This window comes from Colossoma macropomum, unplaced genomic scaffold (assembly GCF_904425465.1).
Source record: "Colossoma macropomum unplaced genomic scaffold, Colossoma_macropomum, whole genome shotgun sequence".
NCBI lineage: Eukaryota > Metazoa > Chordata > Actinopteri > Characiformes > Serrasalmidae > Colossoma > Colossoma macropomum.
The window spans coordinates 8095822-8116605 of record NW_023494799.1 but is presented as its reverse complement, the minus strand read 5'-3'; the positions used below and the strand labels follow the sequence as shown (position 1 = coordinate 8116605).

The 20784-nt window shown below is 39.5% G+C and overlaps 1 protein-coding gene across 10 annotated transcripts in view; it reads left to right on the top strand.

Moving 5' to 3' along the window:
- Positions 1 to 20784, top strand: part of pip5k1ca (phosphatidylinositol-4-phosphate 5-kinase, type I, gamma a) — a 65073-nt gene that overhangs the window by 999 nt on the left and 43290 nt on the right. For 9 of the 10 annotated variants that reach the window (XM_036587374.1, XM_036587373.1, XM_036587372.1 and 6 more), the window contains exons 2-5: positions 17408 to 17436; positions 17565 to 17651; positions 18612 to 18742; positions 20146 to 20263. In XM_036587374.1, the coding sequence (XP_036443267.1) occupies positions 17408 to 17436; positions 17565 to 17651; positions 18612 to 18742; positions 20146 to 20263 (365 nt within the window). Of the gene's footprint in view, positions 1 to 11453; positions 11584 to 17407; positions 17437 to 17564; positions 17652 to 18611; positions 18743 to 20145; positions 20264 to 20784 lie in introns of those variants that run through there. The other variant, XM_036587370.1, reaches the window with a different exon arrangement.

Sequence of the window (20784 nt, the reverse complement as noted above, 5' to 3'; positions counted from 1 at the left end):
GCTAGCTGGGTTAGCCGGCAAATTCAGTTAATTTGGGTTGATTTTGTACAGCCAGCGAAGGATTTGGCTGTGTGGAAGTAAACTGGATCTCCTCGAATGAAACAACCCTCTAAATAAGCTGAAACGAGGGTAGTTGGTTAGCCTGTAGGTTAGCTAGCAACGTTAGCGACAGAATGACAGCGAAGCTGAAACCAGTTTATTATTCTCCGGCTTCGTGTTCGAATTTACCCGTTCCACCTTAAATGGTGCAGCAGCTACATTCAGACGCTCAGTCTAATGCGCCAGAATGTAACTGCTGCACCATTTAAGGTGGAACGGGCAAATTCGAACAAGAAGCTGGTGAATAAGAAGCTGACTTAGTGCTGCTGCTCAGATGTGTCATGTCATGTAGGTTATGACTTACAGTTTGGTCGTGGGGAAGAAATGGTTGGTGATTTAGGTTTTTTTTAAAGCAAGTCTGCATTAATAATCATATTAATCGCTGCTGTAAATCATGTAAAGGTCATAGCAATGGGCTTAACTGGTTCGTGTCAGTCAGCAAAGTAGGTGGTGGTGAGTTCTGGCCATGCGTGTGATTTTCTTCAGTAGCGTTAATATTTTCAAAGTCTGCAGTTTGTAGCTTTATAAACGAAAGACTGTTTTGTGTGGTGTAAGATCACCTCATTTAATATTTAACAAGCTAACCCTCACAAAAAGATATGTAATAATATAACACGTTGTAGATCTGTAGTGATATACATCTTAAATCAGTAAATACGATAATAATCTGTTACATTTTCACCTCCTGTAGTACTTTTATATAGTAATCAACACTTATATACTAGTCTATACTATACTTGAGTAGCGTTCTGTACTGTTCTTATAGAAATCCTGTAGAAACTCCTGTAGTATTACTGTACACCTTTTTTATAAGGGAACTACAAAAATGTGAAAATTACATTATCATTGAGGTCACATAGTCTTATTAAGACTTAAGTGAACTGACTGATGGAAAACTGGATATTAAATCAAAAGCAGATTAAGCAGATGATGAGAAGGTTAATTTACCTGCCTATAAATGGTGATTTCACTTTTTTAGTGCTTTTAGTGCTAATGGGGTATTTTAATATCTGTCATGAACTAAAAAATGTAATTTATATGCTTAATAAAAGGTCAGTCAGACTTTAGTACTATTCCAAGCTTCCCCATTTCACCAATAAACATGAAATATAACTGGATTGATGAAGAACTGTGAAGGGTTGAGGACTGGGGCGTATTCAGAAAAAAAGAAACTTGTCAGAAATTCAGTAAAAACACTTTTGGCAATGAGTATTTCTGAAATTGCTGATAGAGCTGAGTTTAGCATATTGCCTCAAACTGTATATTACATTTGCGAGGCAACAAAACCGATATATTTAAAAGTATCATAGTGAACTAAACAGCACTGCAAGCATGAACAGTATTTTTTTTTCTGTGAATATAGAATGAAATGTATCTACACGAGGTGCAATCTGGGTGAAAGCAACTAAGCGGAATCTGCTTGAAATGTGTGTGTTTTGGCAACATGCTGAAAGCGTTACAGTAAGTGACTCTTAAGAGAGAAAAAAGAAAAAAAAACGTGAAAAGCCTGAAGTCTCTTATGTCATAAGCTCAGCGATTCTTTACGCCACTCATTGGTCAGTTGTGCTCTTAACCCTGTCATCTGAAAAACATGTTGGAGAGTTGAAGTCCTAACTGGTGTCTTTTTTGAGTAAACAAACACTGAAATCTGAGAAATGGAAGTCTAATTTATGAGCCTATGAGGTGATAATTAAGTGCAATAACCCAGCTGTCCAACAAATACCCTCTTCCCTGCTGTAAGTGGCTCCTTCACTGTCAACATCACGGCGAGAGCTTGGTGACTTGGAGTCAGCATCTTATCATCACCATCTGTTGTTATTTTCAGATTCTCTTCGTTTCACCACGTGGCCCGCGTGAAGAGATTTTTTCCCGCTCTGAGAGACGACTGCTGCCCGTGTAAGCCGCACATATCTGTCTGACTTTGCCGTGACAGCGAGGTCGTTTTGATCTGAGGTCAGAAGATCAGGTCGCCAGTATTTTCACATGAAGACGTCTGAAATCTCCTCTCCTCTTAGTGTTAAATGCTCTTAGAACTTGCGTTAATTAACTTCGTGGCTCATTATGGGCTGGGCTGTTTCCTCCACTGCTCAGCCGGGCAGTATTAAGCCCCGCTGGAAAAGGAAAACACGCTAGAATTGCATAATAGTGTCCCTGTCCCCTGTAAGCCATGGGTGGGGGATGGGAGTTAGGGCTTTTTTTAAAGCCCTGCCTGTAGACCAGGCAAGACCCGTGCATGCTTTTGTGATCACCACGTCACGTTTGATGTACCGTTATCCCAAATGTACTGAATATCAACTGGCTCAAAGCTCCTCAGTAGCCAGTTAGTAGACTAATAAACGTTTCTGCTGCCGTGGGACGTGGGAAGTGGGGGTGCTGAGGGGGCTGCAGCACTGCCAGATTTAATTTGTTTTAGGGTGGAGTTTAAAAAAAATGTATTTTATGTTTTATGTATATATTTTTGAAATATTTTCAAATTAACCATACATTGTCTTAGTCTCTAACTTGGAAGTCTGAGTCAAGTCTCTAAGGAGCTAGTATGAATAGAGTCTCAAGTCTCTGAGGTGTGAGTCTGAGTCAAGTCACAAGTCTCTGAGGAGCTAGTCTGAGTCAAGTCTCGAGTCTCTGAGGTGTGAGTTCCAGTCAAGTCACTAATCTCTGTGGAGCTAGTCCGAGTTAAGTCTTGAGTCTTTGAGGAGCGAATCCAAGTCTCTTTGATGTGTAAGTCAGAGTTAGTCTCGAATCTCTGAGATGTAAGTCCGATTCTCTAAGGTGTGAGTCTGAGTGAAGTCTCAAGTCTCTGAGGAGCTAGTCCGAATTAAGTCTAGAGTCTCTGAAGAGCGAGTCCAAGTCTGTGATGTGTAAGTGAGAGTCAGTTTTGAGTCTCTGAGATGTGAGTCTGAGTCTCTGAGTTGTGAGTCTGTCAATCTCAAGTTTCTGAGGTATGGGTCCAAGTCAAGTCTCGAGGCATGAGTCACAAGTCTCTGAGGTGCAAGACTGTGTCAAGTCTTGAGTCTCCAAAGTGTGAGTCTGATTTAATTTCAAGTCTCTAAGGTGCAAGTCAGAGTCAGTTCTCGAGTCTCTAAAGTTTGAGTCTGAGTCAAGTCTTGAGTCTCTAAAGTGTGAGTGTGAGTCAATTCTCGAGTCCCTAAAGTGCATGTCTGAGTCAGTTCTCGAGTCCCTAAAGTGCGTGTCTGAGTCAGTTCTTGAGTCTCTATGGTGCGAGTCCGAGTCGAGTCTCCAGTATGGTGCTGGCGTTGCTTTTCAAAGTAGATTTACACAAGAATTCTTGTGGTAATTGAAAAAGGCCGACTACATCCAGCTCCTCAGCTTGATCCCACAATATAAAAGCCTGAGTTTGTCTAAATTGTCTTTCAAGCAGCTGTAACACTCTCTGTCTGGCAGAGTGGTCTCAACAAGGTAGCTGGGCTGCTCAGATATTGCTATCAGATTGAACACAGCAACTGCAGGTATTTGCAGACAGGTGCTCAGTTCAGCCAGAAACATATGATGAAAATGGTCTTTCAGCAGTATGTTAAGTGTTAAAGGGACAAAATGAAAAGTAACCATCTGCACATCTGCTGTAAACATGCTTACTTGCATGCTACAGCAGTGCTGCAGTAGTGTCTAGAGGTAGATGTTCTGGTTTAAAGGCTAGGGGAACCCCCCCCTCTGATGATGTGTCTTGAAGGTGTTAGGAACCTTTGACAAACTACATCTGCTTTGGGGTACATTTTTGGGGATGGGCTGTTTAACCCCTTAAACGCCCAGGGTCCACCGGTGGGCCCAAAGTTTCATTACACACTTCTATAATGTAAGAATAGCTCAGCTAGTTTGCATTGCGGTCCTTGTATTTACTGGATACTAAGCCTTAGTATGTAGAAACTGGGGATTTTCAGGGGTTAAAATGTTTCTTTTCTTTTTAGCTCGTGAATGCAGAAGGAAATGTTACTGCTAGGAATTCAAATCTCTCATTGCAGCCATATCACCGTAGTGACTGTATTCAAATCTTCACTACAGTGGAGAGAACGGCTTACTCAGATGACAGAAATGACCGTCAGGTTAGGAGGACAGCAGGCTAAAAGCTAAAGTTGGCAAGGTAGAACCCTGGCTATCTAGATACCCTACCTCAGTTTGGCTTTTTTCTGGTTGATAGGGTAAAACAATGGCATCCATTTGGTGCTGAATGAAGATGGAATCACTGTCACCACTTTGTTCCACTGCTGAGATAAGTGTAATGCTCGCTTGGTTGCATTTGCCTATAGATCAGTCAAGATTGGATGTGACCAATGGGATTCCCTATGGCTGTATGATTTTTCGCATAATGCATGCTGGGCCTCGTAGTAAGAGAACACTGATGAACCAAAACATGAAAATGAAATAAAACTATGAATTCTGTCAAACTGAGGGATTTAATGTTTTACTAGAGAATACTGTATAACATGACAAATAACACAATAAAATCTAGTTTTAGGCCGGAATGCCCCTTTAATGGTTTTCAGTGGGCTTTCTGGTGCCCACCTTATTCAAAGCAGTTATCTAAATGGCTAATGGAACAGTTTCACTCTCAGTCGACATTCAAACAGGTCTTATTTTCAGTTTTACTGAAGTTTTAACATGTGTTTTCTGGTTACTATATATGCATTTTGAATACATGTGCACTGTCCAGAGTAATTATATAAGGTAGGGTGTAAATCAATGTGCTCATAATTGCTTTTGGTCAGATAATGGCTTAAGGCCAAAGATTACAGGACTCCTCTGGCATGTGAGAACACCCTGTTACATTGTGCTATAAAAAACAGTATGTACCCTTCTTGACACTTAAAGTCTTTCTTCTTTTAGGGTGGGATTGTTTACCAGTTTGCTGCGAGGCTTTCAGAATGTGAACATTTGTCATTTCTCGTGTTTGTTACCAGTCAGGCGTTCACCAGACAGAATTGCAGCAGGCTGTCTCTCGTGAGTGCTCGCTGTGTTCCTGGCTCTTTTGGGTGATGAATGCTCATGAGATCACCTTCAGCAGGCCTGAGGGTCAGGGTAAAGCAGTCCTGGTTCAGCCCAGGATTCGTGTGGACGGTGAAGAAATGGGAACTTCAGCTTCATTACAGGAATAGTACAGTGAAAAATTCAATTTACACAGTTTCCCCCTTACCTCGTATGTAGTCAGTATTTGATGTCTGAAGTTTAAAGGCCTGAAATTTTGGTCGGAACTCAACTACAGCCCAATAATCTTCACTCCAAGCACAGTGTTTTCAATCCAAACTGTGGCCTACCAATTTTTGTCAGAACTCAGCCCGAGCAATATCAAGTGTTGAGTCTAGAAACTGACCCAAGCTCAACAAAATTCTGTCCGAAATTTACCTGAACTGGCCCATCATTAGCTAAATGTCAAATAAAACCCAATATTTCAAATGGCTAAATTAATGTGTAAAATTAAAAAAAATATGAAATAATGACATAATAAAATAGTTGTAATACACTCTATGGAGAAAAGCACGTGGACACCTGACCATCACACCTATATGACCTTGTTGGACATCTTATTTCAAAGCCATATACGTTAACCTTATGCCCAAAATGCCACTATAACAGCCTCTACTCTGGGAAGGCTTTCCACAATATTTCGGAGTGTGTCTATGTGTAGCGTTAATATTGCCCTTCACTGAAACTAAGGAGTCCAGCCCAAACCCTAAAAAACAGCCCCAGCCCACTATCCCTCCTCAACCACATGTAACTGTTGGCACTATTTACACCACTCCAGCCGACATTTGGCATTGCACATGGCCCTGCTCTATCAGTTTGCATGGCTTATCGCTTTGAGGCTGATGTGTTGGTGCTCCTAGACGTGTTTATTTCATATTAATAACACTTCCAGTTGACCAGGGCAAATCTAGCAGGACAGAAATTTCTGACTTGTGGTAATGGTGGCATCCAATGACAGTGCCATGTTTAAAGTCACTGAAGTCAGTACTTTAACATTTTACTGCCAGTGTTTTTTTATGGAGATGCAAGGCCAAACATGCCAAACATTTGTTCTGAATAAACTTTCCATGCTTCACTTTCTCATGCTGTGTGGTGCTGATATGGTGAAAAGCTTCACCTTTTTAATCCTAAAACTCTTTTTCTTTACAAAGAACCTGTGACATATTACATATTTAACATATTAAAATATTAAATATATATTTAAAATATTTAAATATATATTAAAACATTTTTTTTTGTCAAACAAGCAAAATCCTGCCACAGACTATACTTTCCTAAATCGAATCACTGTTTTATTTCCCTTGCATAAATTTTTTCCACAGTGCCTCGGTGCTAAATTCTGTCAGCAACACAAGTGGGACTCGGGCGTGCCAGATTAAAACTGTGTAAGGTAATGAAAGTAGGGAGGAAGAATAAAGCAAGTAGAAAAACTAAAGCGGGGGAAGTGCAAGGGAAAATCTGTTAAAAGTAGGAGGTGGGCTTTACCCATATGCTTATACATGAATTGTGAACTTAACGCGAAAATAATATCCAAACCTCGGTTGAGTTTGGACAAACATTTCAAGCTCTAGAAGCTTTGCTTCTTTATTTTTGCACCAGTTATAAGGCTAGTGTTGCTAATAGAAGCTTGTACCGTATCCATTAGCTTCAGGTAAACTGCATACCTTAGTCGTCACACCTCCACACTGATTGCTTATGTGGTTTCTGACACAGTATGACGTACAGTTGTCTAAAGAAATGGACAAACGGACATACACTAATTTTGTCTAACATATTTTTGTTCATTTTTTTGGATAACAGTATGTCATGCAGTTACGGGAAGTGTTCACGAGTTTAGGTGATGTTACTTAACAACCTGGCACGGTTCGATGGTTTCAGTTTGTAGTTTGCACTGTGCTAGGTGGTGGTAGAGCTGGGCGATATGGCCAAAAATGTTATCACAATAAACAAAATTCATATTGTTCGATATCGATACATACCGCGATAAATGTCTAATCATTATTTCTTTCAAGTTTGAAGGCTGATTTTTGGTCCTGGGGGTTAACTGCTGTTTTAAACTATCCTTTATGGTCGGAACACGACAAACACTCACCAAACAGTGGAACATTTCACCAATCTGTCATGGGAGAGTGGGAGAAAGTGTCTGCTGAACTGTTTCTACCAGCTGGAACAGCATGGCTATTTTGTAATAGTCATAATTTAAGAAAGAAAACAGATTATTTTTAGCTGGTGCCGAGCGCTCGGCTACCCCGCCACAAATGCCATCACAGTATTCAGACACCAGTTAGCGACAACTGGATTTCTCTATACTATCGTAGTAGTTTAAGGGGTGAACCGCAAAATATCAACGCCAGACAAACCGAGTCCTCCTTTTAGGAACGTTTAAACTGAAAGCGGTGCTTTTGTGTCTTGTTTGATCTACAGTATCATCAATTCTCCGTGCTGTGTGAGTGACAGAGCTGCTTCAAGTTAGCCAGCTGCTAAAAACAGCTAGCCTGGAAAGCTAGCGCTCTCCCACTCTCCAATGCCTCACAGCTTCCTCAGTTTACTTTCGTTTAAATCAGGGCTGTAATTTACATGAACCCACTTCTTTCTTTCACTTTCGTTGCTTGGGAATGCACTAATACTAAAATATGACTGAGCGCTGTAACAGCGCTGTAGTAGTGAGGATTGTGATTTAACGCTGCTAAAGCTGGTTAGGATGTACAGAAAGAGGTGAGTTCGCTGTAGGACAGTACAGTTACACCACTGACCTCGTCACTCACACTCGGTCACAGGAGAACAGATCGCCGGTCGCTCCACTCAAACAGGGAATGTATAACTCCGCGTTTCAGCCGTTGCTAAAGACTCATCTTACTCGTGGCCCCCTCCCTCTCAAATCATGTAGAAAAACTCGGAAGTGCGCCCTCTACTGGTGACAGCACAGTAATGTCGCTTTCCTTGTAGTAGAAAACGCCACCAAGGCTTTCGCTGAACGTGGAGGTGTGAGAATGGTGTATTATATCGAACATTTATCGGACATGTCGTATCGTTCTATTGAGGAAAAGTTATTCCGCGATAATTATCATTATCGTTTTATCGCCCAGCCCTAGTTGGTGGTTATGAGCTTCCATTATTTGTTAGCTACATTAGCCACATCGCTATAGTGAAAAACTGAAGAAGCAAAGTTCAGACACCAAATTTGATACTAAATTAAATTATTCTTTAAAATTTTCATCACATTTAAGGGTTCTTGCCAGGCCTTGCTTATATCAAGCATTGAGAAAATGAACACATAGGCAGCACTGCGTTTTTATTATATCTTAAGTGAGTAAAGAACAGGGGTTGTGGTTTCTGCCACATTGTTTGCTGTTTTTGCTGTGTGGTTCTTTTGCTTACATGTGCTAGATTATGGGCACCCATAATGATAGGGAGTCCTGACCTTAATCCCGAATGAATAGTGGGTTATTTCCTATTATAACAGGCAGGTTGGCCTGATACTCCATTTTCAATAATCATTTGGTATAGATTTCAGTCTGTCTGGGTAAAGTGTGTCATAAACAGACATGGGCTGCTCCCCTGAGATTTGGGTCTGGATTTCAGCTGCAGGTGTGCTCGGGCTGAAACAATTTGAGAAACGTCTCATAGTTTTTCGTGATAAATGTTTGAAAAACAAAAACATGAGTCAAAAATGTACCCACGTTTGGAGTACCATATATAGAAACCCCAGTCGACTAATAATTGAAGGTGAACTCCTCATATTCTGACTTGTATAGTGTGAAAAAGGTATTGAAAAACAATACACTGTCTGCTGCAAAGCCACTATGAATTTGTAGGAATTTACATATAATTTACATGTAAGGGAAATGTGGACTGGTGCCAGTTTCCAATATTTTTCATGTTGATGTAAATATGTGAAAATTTATAAAATGTAGAAATTTGTAACAGTTTTACAAAGAAGTGTAACATTTGTTTAGGTGAGGCTGAACTGAATAAAATACAGATATTTTAGCGCAGTAGCCCAGCATCATCTAAACATTCTGCTCTTCTAGAGTAAAATAAATACACCATCAAATATTGGTTTGAAATGTCGATCAATTCCAAACATCTGTCTGATGACAAAATTTTAAGCAAATATCTGCCGATACAATATGAATCATGATATATGATATTTACATAATATGCATGACCTTTTTCATTCCCATTGTTTGTTCATTCCATAGCGATTATTTGATTATATTCTTCTCTTCTATGTTTGATTAGATTGTCACGTCATATTATTTTCCAACATATTGTTCAACCTAAATAAAAAGAATGACACTTAAGGCAATATTCTGCAGGAAGAAACGACTCTATAATGCATATTTGCATTTGTGTGTTCTCCTAAACTGTGATTAACATGAAAATGTCAAAACTCAACAGATATGTTATTTCAGCATGTTTTGTCAATTCACGTCCATTCCAGGCTAACTGCATGTGCCAAAACTTAGTAACTGTAATGAAGGATTAGCTCTGCCCACATTCAACTTAGTCACGTTGTGTCACGTATCACTGAATAGCTTTATCCACATATGTCTGTTTTCACTGTAGTAATGACAACATTCACACAAATGGTGCAAGTTTTCTGAGATCTCATCCTTTTCTTCAAAATCAGCTTTTCTTGACATTTAGAACTTGACATGACATTTTACATTCATAATCCCATTATGAAGGACAATAAAGTCAAATTGCGTGTGGTTTTTTTGGACCACGTCATGTGTTTTTATGTATTAACGTCACACGCACACATTCCAAAGAAGGTCCAGCTTGATGTTTGGGTCTCAAATGCAGAATCACCATTATACTGATGAAGCTATGATGACAATAGTTGATCATTCACTCACATTCTCAGATATTTTTATTGGCTTTTTAAATGTAAACAACGTGCAACACGTACAATCATACAATCAACAAGACTGCACCTACACAAACACACCAAAAAATATAGCAATGTCTGGGCCAGGACTGATCTCTTTGTTGCAAATATAGGAGAATGTCTCAAAAGTAGAGGACCAGATTTGCCCCAGAACATATGATAAAGGGACATGACCAGAACATATGGTAAAGGGGGCTGGGGCAGAAGGCACGTTCTTTACCAAGTTTTGATGGAGTTTTCTTTGAATAATCTTTCAACACACTTGCAATCATCAGATATATCTGCTCGGGGAAGGGGTCTGAAGCACAAGCCACATCACAAAACCATTCTTCAGCACAATGTGTGCAGTTACACATTTCCACCAGGGAGGTCTCCAAATCCCCAAAACATACATAGTGTAGCTTCAAGTAACAATACTGTACAGCTCCTACAGTACCACTTATAGCCAGAGATCCCTAAGGTTTGAGCCAGTACTCAGGTTGATGTCTGTGTGTTCACATGACAAAATCATTAGTATGTAATTAGCATATTAAACCATGAGAAATTGACTTAATGGCCCATTCTCTAATTGCATTTGAAGTGCATTCAAGTTTCTTGTGATGAAGCCTAGATAAAGTTTCACATCGGAGCCACGTCACTGTTGAAATTCCTGTAAGTACATTATAGAAAGGCTGTGATCACACCAGCCTGTAGTCGGCTGAACTTGAGGAGTTATCACAGTTAAAAATAGATGGGTGTGAGTCTGTAGCCTTCTTCTCTTTTTCGCAGGTTCAGTCCCAGCTAGGGCATTCTCATTTTGAGCACAGACAGCTGTGAACGCTGGAAAATTCAGAATTTGTGTGCGTGCACTTAAAATAAACATGTCTCTTAACTTCACTTTTATTCTCTCATGAATGCCTCTGAATGGGCCTCCCATTATGGCCAAGCAGCCTAATTAGCATCTTGATGGAGAAGCACAGGGTCAGCAGGAGACAAGTGTTCATATAGACAGGTCACTTATTGACAGAGCTTAAAGACCCTGGTCAGTGGACACTGTTTACACAGAATCATGTCTGGAATCAAGCAACACTTAATTTTTTCTTACAGGTGTGAAAATATAAGGGAAAACGGTCATTCTTTAGAGACTAGCATAAATGCTAATAGGGTTGTCTCTGTTACTAGATCATGTTCGTTTAGTGAACTCTTTGCAATGTAATAGCTAAAAATGTGAATCGACATTGCCATCCTGGTGCTCTTATTGGTTATGTAACAGTGGTCAGTGACTTTATCTTCAACTGGAAGAGTAAAGAATTCACCAAATTGTTTTTGGCCTCAGCTGCAAGTATTAGCAAACACTGAGAATGTTCCTTGAGTACAGTTAGGTCCTGTTAATACTTATCTTAAGCAGGTACCAAAAACCATAAGTCAGCCCTGGACCAGTGGTCAATGGAAAAGGCACAGTTCCAGTTTTCTGGTGGCAGAGTTTTTGGTAGTTTGTGATTTGGTAATTTAGTAAAGCTAATTTAATATTTCAGGCTAGTGGTAGATATTAGTACATATCGGCTATCGGCTGTTTCAGTGGGAAAAACGCTGTCTGGCTGGTACCTATTCTTGATCTGCTCTGTCCATGCCATGTAAGGGCAGCAGTACTTTTTCCAGTCGTCTTTGTGGCGGTGTTGCCACTCACTTGATCAGTCACCCAGACTAGACAGGCTGAAATCAGACAGCTGGCCACTCTGATGTGGACAGAATCAATTACCAGGGTCGTGACTTTCCACTCCAGCTTGGGGCCTGGCCAAATGCGTAGTCGAGGAACTAGTGAGCAATATGTTGCCTTAAACAACCCCTCTGGAACTAAAATTAGACTGAAGTAACGTCCCAGTTTGCTGCTTCATCTCTCACGGCAGTGAAGGGCTCAGTTCTCTGTAAATAAAATCATGAATCATAGAAGCTCATGGCTTGAAAGTGGAAAAGTGGGGTTTTAGGCTACCAGTTTACTTCTGACACTGCTAGTGGTAAATACATCCATTTTTATGTTGTCGCAGGAAAGAGATGAATTCAAATTAGTCAATTTTTTAATCTGTTTAATTTCCACATTACTTATCTTCACTCCTAACTGATACGATTGATGAGCTGGCTATTAACTCTTACTTCTTACTAACTAGATAAACATGTTATTCCACATTTTTGGTCATAGATTGTCGAGTTAACAGCTATGGAAGTTCATTTCTGCCTCTTGGGGGAAAAAATAAGCCATTTAAGCAAAAAAAAGTCATAATAATGAGAGTTTCTGACTTAATTTCTCATAATTCTCATAAGAGAAAGTCTCTCACAATTAAGATATTATCTCATATTTATGATGTCTCAAAATTGCAAAATACTGTGACTTAATATCTCATAAGTCATAAATATAAGGCGGTAGTAATTATTAAAAAGTTAGGATTGGAATCACTGCAGGCCCCACAATACAAGATTATCAGGACACTAGAGCCATGATGCTATTGCAGTACTTAAAGATTTGTGAAATGCTAATTACTGTGATACGACATGTTGTAACATATTGTGATTTGTCATTTATTCCTCCAAAAGAAAAGTTTGTATTTAGCGAAGTTTATTCATGTCACTTCAATCTTTTTACTGAAGCAAAACAGAATTGGGAAGCAGTCAAATTAGCATTCAAAAAAGTTTGTCCTTCTATTTACATATTTGGGAAATAGTCTTATTTGTGAAGTAGTCAAAGCAACGTTGAAATCAGCATTTATCCTTACCTATGTAATAAATGCTTTTATCCAGAGCAGCTTACAGTGGCCAGTGAATGTAATGTTAAATGTTTTAATATTGGAGTCTTCTTGGCAGATTATGGCAGCTCTGATTTCTCGTTTGAATGGTGGATCAAACCCTGTTTTCCTCCGTTAAGGGTGAGTGTGCATTCCACTGGTCTCAATAACTATGAGATGGAAACTTCCATTTTCATGAATTAAGACAGAACTGCATTTTGGTAATTTATTAATTTAACAGTGGGCTTAATATGCATTAAATGTTTATATTTGGACATGTATTGATACAAATTTTTAACATACACAGTTATAATAATATCATACTGTATCAATTCCCGTCTGTATTAGATCTCATTATTATCAGAAACGTCCTTGTTATTGCGAGATTTTAGTCTTATTAATAGATATTAAGTAAAATTTTGAGAAACAGGTTATTATGATTTGATATGTAAATGGCTTAATTTATTTTTTCAAGTGACAGAAAAGAGCTTCTATAAATGGCTGGAAGAATATCTTGTAGGTTATTCCTTTACTTTTATCATCATAAATCTCCTTTAAAATGACTTTCTTAATACAAAGATTATCCACGGTTTGTCCTTTCTGGGATTCTTGACGTAAACGTTGAAACTCAGCATGGAGCCTCTTCTGGTTGTGGGCTACATAGAGGCCTCTTTTGCTGCATCATCCCATACCATCCCTCTTTGTTTTGGCCTTTGTTAGCTCTTTGTGTATGGCTATGAGCTGAACTGCGTACAGCGAATGCCCTATTTAGAGCGTGGAAGGAAGCATGTGTCTGTTGATTCCATGCGCACGTGCGGTTTCAGAAAAAGCCAGTTGACCTTAATCAGGGAACCATGGAAACGGGGTGAAAAGGAGCGTGCTGGCACATCTGGGTGATTGAGTCCGCATGACGAAACATCTTTACACTTACACGTTTGGTTATTTCAGCCTACAGGGTAATGGAGATCTAATGGCCACTCGCAAAAAGTAGCAGATTAGTGATTGAAAATGCAAGGACACACTATGTCGATGATATGAAGCGCCGCTCTTTCAAACCACTCCAATAGTTGTTGGGCTGCAATGGCAGCAGTATCAAATGGACGCTACATTTGCGTACAGATGTGTTTTCAGCCTTTTACTTCATATTTGGAACTGCAAACTCAAGCATTTGTGAAATCCTGCTGGTGTGGGTTCATTCAGTTTTCCTCCATTTCAATAATGCGCACTAAAGAAACTTGATAATAGCTCCCCTTGTGATGAATCTTTAGCCTGCTAAACATGAGTGAGTGAGTGAATGAATGGTGAGAAAAGAATTCCCTTAGCTTGATAACATGAAAGCACATAGTTTGAAATTGAGATCCACTGTGAAATTGGTATTGGTTTGTCCATGTTACACATCAAACTTCTAGCTTGCTTGGAATGCCCCAAGTAGCTGAGTCTTGCTGTTTTTGTACTTAGTACTTTAGTACTTTAGCCCTTGTCAACTTGTCTCACTGTTTGCCCCTGAGGAAATCCTCAGCTTTAGAGCTGTTCCTAAAAAAGGACAGATAATAATAATACAATGTTTTAAGTGATACAATATTTTAACATATATTTTAAAACTAACTTTCAGTTTGCTAAATTCAAACTGGGCTTTATGTACAAAACTCCCATCAGTTTTCCATGACTGTTATATTACATACTACTTTACTTTGCTAACTTGCTAGTTAGTAACCCTACTAGAAAAACCAGCATAGATAACTTGGTCACCTGTGAAACTAGGAAAAGCATGACCATGCAACATGACCAGCTAAACCAGCACAAGACTAGCATAAACCAGCATAAACCAGCTTTATACTGTTTTGTCTGCATGGAATCTAAGGCCTACACAGGTAGCAACAACAAAAATGGGCACTACACTATGATTCTCATTCTAAGCTTAAGCAGCAAGTTACACTATCAATAAAGGTTTACATTACAAAGTTTGCTTGGCTGTCTATTTAACTCAGTGCGGTTATCCTAACTGAGTGTGAGTACATTCCTAATGAAAAATCCACTCTTTTCTTGTCCTGCGAGTGGCTCTGTGTGTGACGTAGGTGCTTCACGCATCAAAGTCGTGAAGGGACATAGGCGAGAGCATGTTAAAAACAGTATTGAAAAGCCGTTGCTGTTGCTGATAAACGCATTTCCTTTGCTCTTCAGGCGTCAGTTTTGTAGCTGACTGAGCTCCAGCTCAGCGTCTAACCCACTTCTTTTCATACCTGACATTTTAAACAGCAGTGCTTTACCCCATAATCCTTTGTTTTTCCTCTCAAAGGACTTTGGATTCACGAAGCTGTCTTTCATAGCAATGAGTAGGTGACTTTTTGCATGACAGTGTAGCGCTGTGTGTCTTTACCGAGGAAGTGCCTTGAGGCTTAAATCATAATATTACATACAGCAGTGAATGAGTGCATTCATGCTTAAAGAATATAAAAAAGTCAGCTAACACAGGCTTGGCAGGGTGACTGTACTGTTGCAGTGACCAACTAGCGGTAATATTAATACAGTGGAACCCAACTCAGGTCCTGGAGTACAAGAGTCCAGCACAATTTTGCGATTTGCCTGCCCAAACCCAGCTCATCAGTTGATCAGCTACTTACCAGATGAATAGGTGTGTAGGAGCATTAAACCCCATGCTATACATGGTGCCTTGCTACCTCTGTGTTTCAGGCCAGGAGTTCTTAATATTAGCACATACAACGGCTGTCTAACACACAGAAGAACATGGCATTGCTGACTATTATTAAATGAAACTATTGTTTTGGCTTCATTTACAAACATGTGACAGCTCATTTGCTGCTCAGTAGTTCTGAATGAACTGGTAGCTACTTTTTCTATACACTATACACAGGAAAGCTCTGGCCAAACTTGGAAGCCACCATGAAGCTTCGTAGAGGTGAGCGACATGGCAAAAGTATAATATCACAGTGTTTCAAGAAGTTTTCATGATACAAGATATGCCACAGTATTTATTTTTTCTGACATCTAATAAGTTGGAACAGGCAAAAAAAGGAGCACCACATTTACAAATATTACCAAAAACTATAAAAACAGTGGTTTGTATGTAGTATTTCACATCCTGCTCTGCACTAATTGTAATCGAACAATAACAATGCTCTCTTTGTAATGAAGTAATCAGTTGGTCAGTGTTCTTTAGTAGGGATGCACCGAGACCACTTTGTCCCTTTTAATACTGATAAATATTGGCCAATACCAAATGCCAACACCAGTATATTCAGTTGATATAATCAAACTAACTAATTCTACTTTTTAAATATTTCTTTTTGGTAACAAACATGTTCTGTGTCACAAATAAAACAACAAACTTGAATGAATGGCATTTACGTGTGGGGTAAAAATGTGTGTGTGTGTGTGTGTGTGTGTGTGTGTGTGTGTGTGTGTGTGTGTAGCTGTTTTTCGAACAAAAGCTCATATCTCCAAAATGATAACTTTACAGGAGAAAGAAAAAAACTACTTTACTTTTAATGTAAGTCAATGGAACCAGATTTTTTTCCAAGTCCTTTTGGGTCGTTTCTTTTGGTCCATTCATCATGACATTTACACACAATATAAAGGACAACAGGCATTTTATGTCAAAAACTGAAAAACGGAGAAAAAAAAACAAAAATGGAGATATGAGGTTTTGTCCCGACAGCAGTGATGTTCATTTATGTGTGTACATAAGCATGCAGAATCTTTTTCTGGCTGAGCAACAATGGTGCTAAATGTTTAATTTGTTTCACATCCAAATCATTTTTCGATATGTTTTTTCATACGTGCGTCCACATCGTCTTATTGCCCTGTCCTGAAGCTTTGCCACTTTTCGATGAACATAGACTCTCAAAACACGTCATCTTGATAATATTATCAAATTATGTTGCCATGATAATATAGATGCTTGCATGCTGTGAAATTTCATAAATTGAATCTAATGTTGCTTCACACAGCTTCGCATAGCGTATTGCGTAAACTGAAATGAAAAGAAGTTTGAGTGTGAGAAACAGCAGCGTCATACGATCAGTTTTTTTTTTAAGCCCTTCTGTAAATGTACAGGGGCAAACTGTGCCTGCATTCCTTGGATAAGTCCTAGGTCTTAGTCACAGGTTTCACAAAGCAGAATATTAAGCATTTAAAGCTCATCAAATGCAGTAATAAAAGAGTCCCCGTCAAGGTCATTACAGACCTGCACTACTGTTGGTCCCGAAAGTTCCTTTTGCATTTACTGTTGCTCCAGGAAGCTTCAGTCTAATTGAGTTTGCATTGTGTCGAGTCTGAGTCTGCGTAGTGTCTTCTACATCTACTTTCTCTATCGTCTCAACTCACCATCCTCTGTGCTGCACAACAGCATCAGCTCCTTCGGAGTGATTTCACTGGCAGGTGTTGTCTGGCTCGACTTAGGGCTTGTCAGTTTACGAAGCACAGAGACAGAGTGAGAGAGTGAGCGAGAGAGAGAAACACACTGGAGGTGAGAGCAAACAACTTCATGGCGATGTGTTTGGCCAAGAGAAACACGCTGCTGCAAGAAGAGAAGAAACTCTTTCAAACTCTTTCAAATGCATCTGGTGCCAAGCCCTCTATGTTCCTATATGAGATCAAGCCTGCATTTAGAGACACTGTAGATTAATTAGTGTTCTCTCTTTCTTTTCTCTTTTTTTCACAGATGCTGCCAAGAAGGCCTTTATCACAGAGGTATAAACCAAGGCTTTTGCCCTATCACACCACAGACAGCTACTCACTTAATTACTTAGTGTATTGCAATAAAAAAAGAAAATGATGTGTTCAGGCAGCAGTGCTGATTTATTCTGTCTCCCCTTCAGATGCCGTCATCTTCAGGCCAGCCGGGCCTCGGAAAGAAGATTGGGCACAGGGGAGTGGATGCATCTGGAGAGACGACTTACAAGAAGGTTTTCAAGCCTTTCTTTCATTTTCGTTTTTCATCTGTGGTATTTCACCAAGCATCTCTGCCATGACAGCATTTTAATTAAATAGCCTTTAATGAAGATGATGAAAATGCCAGTAAATGTTCAGTGTTCAGTGATGACATTTTCATCATCGTTATCAAAGGCTGTTTGCTTAAAGCGATTGTTGGAGCTTTCATAGAATAGTGGAGATAAAAGAAAAGTTTCTTTGATGTTCATTGACAATTAGAGATGGCACAGCACCATTTTTCAGTACCGATATTGAAATATTCAGTATTGGTCGATTCCAACTCGATATTTTTTGTTTAACTCTTGTGTGGTGTTGATGTTTTTGGTATTCAGTGGTCTGGTGGACCCACCGCATTATTGTTTTTTTTAAATAACAACCATAACAATTTATGTAAAAATACTAGATGTTTAAAATGTCACAAGTGTCCAGCTTAGGGTTCTTCTTTAGCAACTGTAGCCAGTCAGCAGCCTGTCCATGTTGTCCACCCTCACACACACACACACAGAAACACACACAGTAACAGCAGGCCATGTAGGAGGAGAACAGAGTGAAGGACACAGCACCTCCCCACTTTTATTCCCCGCGGGTTCACCCAACACCACATGTGTAATATAAATGTGTGGGGGGTGAACAGAGTGAAGACACTGAAAATGTGTTATTTTATATGCTCTTTACAGAAAATGAGCAAAGGCCAAGAAATCTGAAGCTGAAATAATAATAAATCACATCATTATTTCTTTTGGTAAACATTGAAAATGGGTCCCAAAACACCTGAACACCACACAAGGGGCTTTGAAATGAGCTCTCTTTAATTGAAGCACTTCACTTCAGATGAGTGTCTAAAATTAGGCCTGTTGCCTGTTGCCATCTGGACTGAGTGTGAGTCTTTTGACTGGGACCTTCCTCGTCTTCAGCTCTGACCTTTTCTCCCACAGACCACATCATCAGCACTAAAAGGAGCCATTCAGCTGGGCATCGGCTACACGGTGGGCAACCTGAGCTCCAAGCCAGAGAGAGATGTACTCATGCAGGACTTCTATGTGGTGGAAAGCATCTTCTTCCCAAGGTCAGTCCTCAGTCCTTGCACTCCGCTTACAGGTTTAAAGAGCCCATATCCTATTTGTTTCTTTTATATTATTTATTCCTCAAATCCATTTATGAACATGTACCAAAAATGGTCATAATTAACCTTTACACAACCATTTTCAAACCTTTCTTTATACCTTTGAATGAAACAGACTGTATTTGTTACTGTGCCTTTAAGACTGAAGCTAAGCTGAGCTGAAATACTCCATATAAATGACTGGGAAACTGCCGAAGACTGAAAAGACGGTGGATAAATGTAAATGAGTTGGTTCTCATGACATCACAGAAACAATTAATTGAAAATGGGCAGTTTTGTAGCTTAATTTCCATATACAGACTGTATGGACTGAGGAGTGAATAATACATTTTGAAATGTTGACAGTGTTTACGTACTACATCGGACTCTTTTATTTAAAAAAGAGGAAAATTTGTTTTTCCATAACATGGGCCCTTTAAGATCCCAACTAGTGGTCACTGCCACTGTAATCTTGAACAGTTGCTTGAAAAAAGTTTGTACACCCTGGTCAAGTTAGATTTTTTGTTGATTTTTTTTAAGTGAAAATAAGTTAACATGTCCTCTACAGGGAATAAACATAAACATGGCATCTTCTGCAAATGTTAGTGCATGTTTTCTATTGCACAGCCCACATTTTATGTTTGGTTTTTCCCCACTATGTTAAATTAAGCAAATAAAAAGTAGTTGTGCATTAAAATGTGCAGAAGCTTGTTCTCTGTAGAAGACATGTTAACTGATATATGCTTAGAAAATCAAGAAAACGTCATTTGACCAGGGGCGCCGTACAGTTTGCACGACTGTAATCTGTAAGAAGCCAGACGTCTAGGTATTACTACTGAGTTCATAGCGCAGCATGGCCTATAACCGCTTACTTTGCCAGGAAGGGGCCATTTGACTGACATGCAAAATGACCAACCACAGAATTATGTTTTTATGTCAAATGTACTGGCAGACGATTGTTGAAACTGTACTGTAACAAAAACAAACCCACGTTAAACAGTGTAGTATACAAATGCAGACACCAGGAAATGTTGTGCAGGAGACATGAAAGAGTTTAAATCACTTTTAAAAGTATGGCAAGCCACGAACCTGACACATTATTTCCATGTGTTTTCCTCTAAAAGGTTCATTGTTGTTAGTGTGCAATGTTTGCTTTTAGCTAAACAAATGTTTGCTTCCTGTTGGACTGATAAAATCCAGTTAAATCAGAAAGCCAATGAGTGTAAAGTACAAAATCAGGAAGTTTTGGCTATGTTTGGCTATCGTTGCCCCTAGTCAAGACTCTAATCTCTTTTTTTTGCATACCATACTAGCCGCTAATATAAGTCAAATACATCATCTAATTTTATATGTAATTTTTTTTTCAGCGAGGGGAGCAACCTGACGCCAGCCCACCACTTCCCAGACTTCCGTTTCAAGACATACGCTCCCGTTGCCTTCCGTTACTTTAGGGAGCTCTTTGGGATCCGACCCGATGACTATCTGGTAAGAACCGAGTGCTTGACTTGAGCTAATTCCTCTGTACATTCAGAAACCCCTCATCAGGACACTGATGATTAAACCCAGCCATGTAGACAGTGCAGCGGTGGAATGAAGGTGATATCACCTCTGACAGAGACATCCACAGGCATTAGATTGTCTCTGCTGATTATTGTAAATGAAAAAGGGATCCGTGTGTGTATGTGTGTGTGTGGATCTACATGTGTGTGTGTGTCATCGTAGCGTGTGCACTTGTGTGTTAAAAGTGAATTTCTGGCCTCACAATGATTTGATATGATTATAGTTCTTTAGGAAGCGATTCAGTGCATCATAAAATCTTACCCACCTGTTTAAATGCTGGTTTTAACAAGACCTCATCATTTCATCATAATGGACAAATCCTTTACCTTATCAACTGAAGTGAAGAGTGTCAGATGAGCCCTCGGAGAGATGAGGGTTCGAGGGAACACAAGTGCCGACTTCAGCAGCAGAACTTGCCCAGAGATCATTGCGACCTGATGCATTTC